This window comes from Astyanax mexicanus, chromosome 5, assembly GCF_023375975.1.
Source record: "Astyanax mexicanus isolate ESR-SI-001 chromosome 5, AstMex3_surface, whole genome shotgun sequence".
In the NCBI taxonomy this organism is placed as follows: Eukaryota; Metazoa; Chordata; class Actinopteri; order Characiformes; family Acestrorhamphidae; genus Astyanax; species Astyanax mexicanus.
Genome location: NC_064412.1, coordinates 54,307,501 through 54,317,500, shown reverse-complemented (window position 1 = coordinate 54,317,500; position 10,000 = coordinate 54,307,501). Strand labels below are relative to the sequence as shown.

At 40.1% G+C, this 10,000-nt stretch overlaps 1 protein-coding gene across 8 annotated transcripts in view; it reads left to right on the top strand.

Annotated features, from left to right (window-relative positions):
• ptprfa (protein tyrosine phosphatase receptor type Fa) overlaps positions 1–10,000 on the top strand; it is a 351,362-nt gene that overhangs the window by 149,400 nt on the left and 191,962 nt on the right. For all 8 annotated transcript variants that reach the window (XM_049479799.1, XM_049479803.1, XM_049479804.1 and 5 more), the window contains exon 3: positions 9,257–9,402. In XM_049479799.1, coding sequence (XP_049335756.1) covers positions 9,257–9,402 — 146 coding nt within the window. The remainder of the gene's footprint in view (positions 1–9,256; positions 9,403–10,000) is intronic.

Genomic DNA, 10,000 nt, shown 5'->3' with positions numbered 1-10,000 from the left:
TTCCAGAGTATGGATGCTCAAGGGTTGGTCAAGTTGTTCAGTACCTAGGACAGCAGCCAGTCAGTCATTCAGAAGGCTTGTCTCTGGCTCGTCTCATCTTTATACAAATGAATGAGATAAGAGGACAATAGTTCAGCCTTCATTCCCTCTTACTGTTTCTGTGATTAAGAAAATACTTTTTCTAATAATAAAAAAATCTAAAATAAGCTGTTAGTTTGATTAGTATTGCAGTCTGAGTGTGTGTGAGCTTCTGAGCTTGCTTTGTTCAGAAACTGCTGCGCCGCATCTGACAGCAACAGCTCGGCCGAGGCGGCGGGAATCATGGCGCTGTAACTATATAGCCACTTCCTATTATTTCTTCTTGCTTTTGGTACATTTGATATGGTAATGTAATCAACATTAGGGCCTTTGTGTTACAAGAACTACACTGTGTGCTTTCATTAATTAAAGGGCTTCGTTTAGCTCTTTAACTTATTATACACCACTTATATAGCCCTCTGGGGGGGGCTGTGCGGAGAGCGTAAAGGGCCTGTGTTACGGAACTGAAATATTTAGTAAAAGCAGAAAGTTTTAAATAGTCAGAGGATCATCCTTTTTTTTCCCTTATTTTCACTCTACGTTCAGAAAACACTTTGTGCTGTGTGCTCAGTGATCCTTTTTTTACAGCACTTTCACACCTTTAATTGGTTTCTACCAGAGACTGTAAAAAAGATGGACGCCGTGTCGCCGTTCCCATTCATTCAATGAAAATGAAGCCAAAATCTTCCGCCATTTTGGCGATCCTGAAACCCGAGTCTGCGCAGTAGAGTCCAGAGGAGGGAGAAAGACTGTGGAGAGCTCCTACTCATTTAAATAACCCCGCCCCTGAGGGCTGCCTCGAGGTCACAGGCTGCAGAGCGGAGCTGACGGTCTGTTATTGGTCCCGCCCATAACCAGCTCTTTTACAATAACCACACCTGTTTTGAATAGAGCTGAATAACGTTTTTAAAAATGAATTCTGTTGGGATATAAAAATTTTACAATATAATCAGAGGTTACACTAGCTGCTGCATTTAAATAATGGAGGTAGAATTACAGTATATTGGAAAAAAACGTGATTGAAAGTTGTCTGTTTTGCCATTGAAACCTATGGGGATGGGTGGGGTTACACAGCTTTCTGAAACCGAACAGCAGGGGGCGCCCGACCTGTGGTGGCTTCACTTTTGAGAGACGATGCTCTCTCCAGCTATACACAGTGTATGGTTTCTACGGTCGGAGCATTTACACCCTCTGTTTGGTTTGGTTTCACACAGGCATAAACCTCAATGCATCAAAAAGCGCACCAGTAAACCTCACAAGCACATTGTCTCCTCTGAGAAAGTAAAGATAGTGAGAAGCTATTGTGTTCCAGTGCGTATATCTGTATATCTGTGCAGTGTGAAGCTGCTTTAACACAAAACAGCTTTCAAACACAGTGTTTTCAATGCAGTGAGCAGTGAACGCTGCACATGCTGCTCGTGCAAACAGCATGGAGCAGCAGAGACAGCATTTGTTCATAGCTGTAGTAATTCATTATCTGGCTAATATATCAGATTAAACTGCTTCTTATCAGCAGTTTAGCTCAAATAAAATAAGTAGATTTGATAGCTGGGTCAGATCAAGACCGGATTATGTTCATACCACAAGCGAACCGCTCAAAAGAACAATTGAGACCAGACCAAGACCTTCTCCTCTAGTTGGTTTTGGTCCAGGTCTTTTGAACCACACCTGATTGCGATTACTGTTTTCATACCTGCTCAATCAAACTGCACTAAGGGAACAAACAAACCAGAATATGTTTTTTTTTAATATTTTATTTTATTTCAATTTTTTTTATTATTTTCTCCCAATTTTCTCACTCATTATGACTCCTGTATCACTAGTGATGAACCAACACTAGGAGGGGGCTGCTGATACAGCATTTGCTGAGTAGCATCACAGCGCTAACGCTCTGAGAAAAGTGCAGTGACTCGGTTCTGATACATCAGCTCACAGACGCAGCCTTGTGCCGATCCACATCACCCTTCAAGTGATAAGAGGTAAGAGCGCCATCTACTCTACCCACCCAGAGGGAGCAAGGCTAATTGTGCTCTCTCAGGGCTCCGGTAGCCGATAGCAAGCTACATGAACAGGATTCGAACCGGCGATCTCCTGATCACAGAGACCGTTTTAAGAGACTGGAACAAAAGAGGCGGAGTCTGACTTCACATGTGTCGGAGGAGGCGTGTGCTACCTCGGGGCTGTCCGTGACGCCACAGACTCCTCCTTTCTTCTCTCTTCTTTCTCTGTCCTCATCTTTCCCTCGTTCTTCTTCCCTGCATCCACAAACACCCTCCGCTCACAGTCCATTAGCAGTCTTTTGCAGGGGAGGCGGATTTAAGCATTTAAACATGGTTTTAATGTGTTTATGATTAAGTGATGACGGCTTTGATAAAGTATTTATGCAGCATGTGCGGAGCCACCTCCCCCCCCCCCCCCACCCCCACCCCAGTTCCCCAGTTCTCTGAAAGATTGCACACTTCAGATCCAAATCAGCTGAACGGAGTGCATGTTGCATGTGATTTCTCGCAGCGTGTTTTCCCTCTGCACCAAACCGCTCTGAAATATGGATGCGTGTGCGGAGGGGGCACGTGTAAGTGCTTCTGGTGAAGTGTGTCTGCTAAATGAATAAATGTAAATGTAAATTCCGCCTCATCCGTGTTGGAGAGCACACTGGAGCGAAATGCTTTTCTTTCCTTTGCCCTTTATTATATTAGTGCCGTATGTGAAGAGCACATATTGCACGGCTTAAAGCAGGAAAATAAGTAGCCTCCAACACGGCAACACAGACAGACAGTACGATACAGAATCTGCCAAGTATAACATGCTTATACATGCATATATAGACAAAAGTATTATAGATATATTTGCTTATTCATTGATAGTCCCATCTGGTATCATATCAAGCATATATAAAAAAAAAAATAAAAAAAACTTTATCATGCTTTTGTAAGAAGAAAAATTTCTCTGATGTACTTGATATTATTTCTACTAGATTTTAGATCATTGCTGTAAGGATTTGATTGCATTCAGTGGCAGTATTAGTAAGATTAAGAAGTATTAGTAAGATGGTCACTAGGGATGCACCAAAATCGAAATCTAAAACCGAAGCTGAAACCAAAACCGAACAAAATCGAATATTTCCAGAAGTCTAAGACTAATTAATTAAATAGTCATTATTGTGTATTTTGTATTTGTCTTGCTTTTCAAACAAAAATCAGTTGCACAGTAATATTTATTAAACAATGAACATTTTTAGCATCCCCGCAGACAAACCCAAAAATGCACAACATCACTAAAAAATAATAATAATAATAGTAATAATAATTTTTCTGGATCACTTTGAGAGTCAAATGTAAAAAATAAGCTTTTTAGCAAATTCTCTGGACATTTTCAGGTGCAGAGTGGTCCAGCAGGCTAAGCGCTGCCACTATGATCAAGAGTTTGCAGGTTCAAATCCCGGTCATGCAGCTTGCAATCAGCTGCCAGAACCCTGAGAGAGCACAATTGGCCACAGATGGCACTCTTTCCCCTCATTATTCCCAGATGCCATGATTCCAATCAACACAAAGCGTCTACTCTGAGCAACTCGCTTCTTGTGTTGAGGCATCACCAGTGTGAAAACAGCAATGGGTGCAAGTTAGTAGTAATCTGCATACATTCATTAGAAAACACATTATACAGACGTTTAGTGTGCACAGTATATTTCAGCTACAAAATTGAGAATTTTGTTGGTAAATCCCTCGGAGTAGGCACGTCAAACTGGGCTCCTTCCTTCCTTCTGGGCCAAAGCTCTGCAGAGATTAGAGAAACCCTTCCGTCGTCTAAAGCTCTAAACTCATGAAGGCTTTGCTAATAAGCTGGCGAGTTGAGTCAGGTGGGTTTAATGGGGCGTAACGCTGAAGCCTGCAGTGCTGAGGCCTGTGAGGACTGGAGCATGACATGTGTACAATATATACCTTAGAGCAAAGGTAGAGCAATGGACTGTGAATCATGAGCAAGTGGTGGGATGCAACAAGGGACTGAGTGGCGATTCATTTATTGCTTTTAATGGGAATCTCTGTTTTCCGCTTTCAGAGCACTTGTGAGTTAACAGTGTGGGCATTTACTGTACAAGGTCACATGTGACAATTTTTATTTTTTCTGCTTGCACAAGAATTTAATAGCAGATGCCACTGTAGCGATACCTGGTTGCCAAAGTTGTGTTTTCTTACCATTTAAAAGACCAGTAATTTAATGTGGGGACTTCTCTGAGCTTTTAGAAACTGGGCTTTTCCCATGGAACAGCTTTTTTAATGAATATCTCATGACACTCTTTCCAATCCACGTTGTGCTCAAACCTGAAATGAGCAAAAGGCATGTACTAATACTCTTAATTATTAATCATGGGTGTGTTTTAGCAGAGTGGCACTTTTGCGCATTCAGGGAACAACAATGTTATTTTAAGTACTGGAAGTACTGGACTGAATACCACAGAACACTGGGTTAAACCTTCAAGCAGCCTTCAGTGGTCTTACTTAGCATGGAGACAGCTTTCCAGACTTTCAGGAGGTGTAGAATGAGGTCTCTGGTCAGATTTTGGAAAGACTTACCCACTGGTTTGGTCTAAAGTTTAGTTATAGTCAGACTTGTAGTCAGTCATCCATATAGAAGGAGGCTTTATTCTACAGGTGTTGGACAATGAAACTAGAACACGTGTCATTTTAGTGTGGGATTTTAGGTTTCATGGTTAAATTGGAGCAGCCTGGTGGCCAATCTTCATTAATTGCACATTATTGCACCAGTAAGAGCAGGGTGTGAAGGTTCAATTAGCAGGGTAAGAGCACAGTTCTGCTCAAAATATTGCAATGCACACTATAACATTATGGCATTATGTGACATACCAGAGTTCAAAAGAGGACAAACTGTTGGTGCACGTCTTGCTGGAGCATCTGTGACCAAGACAGCAAGTCTTTGTGATGCATCAAGAGCCACGGTATCCAGGGTAATGTCAGCATACCACCAAGAAGGACCAACCACATCCAACAGGATTAACTGTGGACACTGTAAGAGGAAGCTGTCTGAAAGGGATGTTCAGTTGCTAACCCGGATTGTACCCAAAAAACATAAAACCACGGCTGATCAAATCACGGCAGAATTCAATGTGCACCTCAACTCTCCTGTTTCCACCAGAACTGTCCGTCACCACAAAAAATTATTGTGCTCTAAAACCAGGTGTTTCAGTTTCACTGTCCAACCCCTGTAAGTCCTGCAGCAGAACCAGAGGAACCAGTGGAAACCAGTGTTTTGAGGCAGCATATGTTGAATGATGCCAGTAAGACATGGTTCTCATGTTTATCTGCTCTATAGATTTTTACAGTGTTGGTAAAACATCCCTACAGGGACTGTCTCTCCCGGAAGTCTCTGCCCATGTTTGGCCATGAATTATCACCTGCAGAGAATCTCCAGGGAGCACATTACCCCCAGATGGACCACAAAGAGCCAGAAATGTCTCCACTAAAGGATCTGCACCCTGGGGGAGATGCAGGGATGCAGAGCTTGCCAGTGCCCCCTCCCCCAGGTGAAGCACATCCTTGAGCATATGACTTTCATGTGTGTGTTTCTTTCTTTTGTTGTGGAGGGCCAGCTCAAGCCATGAACCTCTGCAATGCTTGGATAAATCAGTCATGAATAGAATTCATATCAGCCTTCATACACTTCTGTGTGTGTGGACAGAAGAGTGTGTGTGTGGTCAGGAGTTCAGGTGTGTGGTTTTCCATACTAAGAATGGAAACATCAACTGCTCGATGTCCTTTCTTTGCTGTGTTACTGGACCACAGCTGCTTTGAGATGCTTAAAGTAAAGTGAAATGAAATATACTGTACATACATTCCTGTATTTCCAATCTGAAACATATTCCAATTTTTTTTTTGCAACCTATTAAGCCCTATCATTCATTCACCCTGCGCAAGGCGTGTCGCAATGCTCTTTCCTATCTAAGACCTTATCAACAGTCTTATTGTCAAGCCTTTTCTGGCGGTATTTTGGTGGTGATAAAAACACAGGTGCTCCACTGACTGATTAAAACCCTGACAACCTGTCAATCATCAGAGTCCATTACTATAGACACACGCACCATGTGTGCTACACCCCCGCTCAAACCCGACTTTTAACTCAACTATAAACAGAATAAAGAATTAAATAACACAGAATTAAATACTGTTCCTTTAATCCTTAAATGATCTGCTGGTGTATTTTCACAGTGTGAACACACAGGTCAGTATCCTCTGCTGAGACGCGCAAAAACGCTGCATTGTTAAGATACAAACTCGCCAAAGTAAAAGCTCACCTGACTCTTAAAGGGACTGACGAGTGGCACACTTAGTGGCATGAAATATTCATTTCTGGTGTAAAAGATGGTTATGATGCCTGAAATGCAGGAATACATATATTAACATGTATAGAAACATATTAGTAACACTTTAAAATAACTTTAATCATTAATATGTCATCCTTTCTGCACTTACTGTGTTTTGGTGTATTTTAGTATAAGAGAGATAGAGATAGAGAGAGAGAGAGAGAGAGAGAGAGAGAGAGAGAGAGATAATGAAGATAAAACGAGAGATATAGAAGGCAAGGAAAGGGAGAGTGGGATGTTAAAAAGGAAAAGAAGAAAATGATAATGGTAAGAGAAAATAGGCAGAGATAAAGAGGAAGCAGGAAGAAAGGGGGAGTGGTAGAGAGTGTGAAAGAGCGAAGGGAAGAGATAAAGAGGATGGAACGAGTGGAAGAAAATGTGAGGGGGAGAGAGAAAGAAAAAAAAAGACCCCCAGGCAGCAGGTTTGTATTAGTGTGTGTGTGAGTGTGTGTGAGTGTGTGTGTGTGTGTGTGTGTTATGATCTGTTTGTTCCACCCTGCCGTCCCGTACATGGCTGGAATCTTTAATTACGTGTCATCCTGCTGTTCCGCTGCGCTTTCAGGGCTGTTTGGGTTGCCATAGCACTTTCATAATACTGCGCGGCGTTTAATTGCGCTTCTGATAGCTGTTGTTTTCCTGGAAGAGCTGAACTCTGAGACCTCAGGCTGTTCACTCTTATCTGGCCATTACTCAGCTAACTGAACATGTAGAGCCGCATTTCACCCAGCATTACCAGCTGTCATGTGATTAGCGTACAGCTGTAGAGCGTCAGTAACCAGTGGGAGAGACGGGTGGAGGAGATCCACACTTTCTCTGTGGGCTTCAATCTAATGCTTTAGGATGCTTCTCTTTTTTTACACTGTAAAAAATACTGAACGATGAAAAAACACCTATAACCTTTGGAGGGTCGTGGGTATAAGTTTCGATACCACTTTAAAATAAGGCAACTTTATAAAGGGTTTATAAATGGTTAATAAATTAGATTAACTATTATTGATTTTGCTGTAAAAGGCATCAGTTGAAAAGGCAACCGTGATACACATAAATGAATATGACGTGTTTAATGCTGATGACAGACATAAGTCATTTAAATTACATTATGTAACTATTTTAGGTAAAAAAAAACTTCTTAGTTACCAATAATTCTACCTTTTTTCTCTAAGGGTCATACAAAAGGAGGCAACAAAAAAAGGCAGAGTCAAGAGAAACAGAAATAAGGTCATAATGGGTAATCGAACACAAGCAATGAGAAAATAGAGTGAGGGTGTATATATAGGGAGGTGAACAGGTGTCATCAATACTCTGGTGATTGACTTCCTTGCAGGGCCATGTGCAGTGATTGCATGAGTGCATGATTGATGGAAAACACAAAGAAAGTTCAGAAACTAGAAAGATCTGAGGTTTGACAGTAGAAATGAGTGTGGAATTAATATTTTACACATTTTCAACTCGCTGTTGCCATTTCTATTTATGTGTTTTTATATAATTATGTTATAAAATTAAGAACTGCTTATTAAAGAGTTTTAAAGTATTTGCAACCTAATTAAAAACCATTAATAAACTAGTATAAAGGTAGTTTCATAAACCTTTATGAAGGTAGTCTTATTTTAAAGTGGTACTCAAGTTTATGTACCACTTTAAAATAAGGCTCCTTTATAAAAGGTTTATAAATAGTTTATAAAGGAGTTTATTAATGGTTACAAATTAAGTTGTAAGAAATAACAACAGTGTAAATATCTTTTTTAACATATATGTTAAAATAATATAGAAAGTCTAGTTTAGTCATTTAATATGTTAGTATAGTTAAATGAATAAAGTTATTAACAGTTGTTAATGATGTTAATGATGACTGATGGAAAAGACAAAGTAATATAATCATCCAGTAAGATCTAAGGTTTAACAGTAGGGAACAGTATAAATTAATGTGGAATCACTATTGAGTACAGGCCAGCCCACTGTTGCCCTTCTGATTTATGTGTTGTAACTGCTTATTAATGGTTTATAGCCTAATTAATAACCATTAATAAACTCCTTTATAAAGGAGCCTTATTTTAAAAGTGGCACCCATGTTTCATTAGAGCCCATCATATGAGCCCTTCTAATGAATAACCACACTCTAAACCACTAAGTTACTTTAACTAAAAGTGGTAACTAAATGTTGTAAGTTAAAGAAATATTCTATATTAAGTACATACATAAGTCATTTACGTTACATTAATTAACTTTTTAAGTTAACAAACTTCTTAGTTAACAATAATTCTACCTTTTTTCTCTAAGGGTCATACACAAGGAGGCAACAAAGAAAGGCAGAGTCAATAGAAAAATAAATAAGTCATAACGGGTAATCAAACACAAGCAATGAGAAAATAGAGTGAGGGTGTATATAAAGAGAGGTGAACAGGTGTGATCAATACTCTGGTGATTGACTTTCTTGTAGGGCCATGTGCAGTGTCATGTGATCGCATAAGTGCATGATGTCAGTGTGTGGTGCGTTCTGGGTATCATAGTCTGTAGGCTAAAGAGATCGCAGGTAGAGCTGTGGAGTGTGGGAAAGACAGGAGCACCTACGTTGCCAGGCGTGTCAATAATAAGTTTAAGGAAACTAAAATATGCTTTATTAAGACTTCTTGTAATGCGCTGAGCAGCAATTAAACCAAACGATTTAAACTGCAGCACAAATTAATGTATAAAAACATATTTTAGTATAGTATAATATCGTGTGATCTAAACGATTCTCACTCACTCACTCTTCTTCTTCTTCTTCTTCGTCTTCTTCTCTCTCTCTCTCTCTCTCTCTTGTAGGCATACCCAGTTTCGTCAAGTCTCCTGAAGATCAGACTGGCATCTCTGGAGGTGTGGCGTCCTTCGTGTGCCAGGCAGTCGGGGAGCCGAAACCACGAATCACCTGGATGAAAAAGGGGAAGAAAGTTAGCTCCCAGCGCTTTGAGGTAGGTGTGTGTGTGTGTGTGAGTGTGTGTGTATCCAAAGTGTGTTTCCAAAACACTACTCACCAAATGCTTCATTAGAAGCAGCATCTTGTGATTCTACTCACTGCCCACTTTATTACAGACGGTATAGTAGCCCATCTGTTGCTGCACAGTTTATCACCACCCGTCTTCCTCATTCATCACTGATCAGATTCTGACCACACTTCCACTGTCATGCAGATCAGAAGGACTTTATTCCTTTAAGATCTGCAGAAAAATCTGTAGATCAGATTATGTCCATTAATCGTGCAGTTTAACACACCTGATATTTAAATTACGTAATTATTCAAATCAAGTGAAGTCAAGTCAAATAGTTTTATTGTCAATACTGCATATGTACAGGACATACAGAGGAAAGATATTACGTTAGTCTAAAAAGTCGATAATAGACTAAAGTACTAAAAAAAAAAAGAATAATAAAATTAGAGATCACTTAAAAAAAACAAGTTTCTTTGATTTTACCAAATTAAAAACCTCTGGAATATAATCAAGAGGGAGATGGACGATCACAATCCATCAAACCAACAAACTGAACTGCGTGAATTTCTGCACCAGGAGT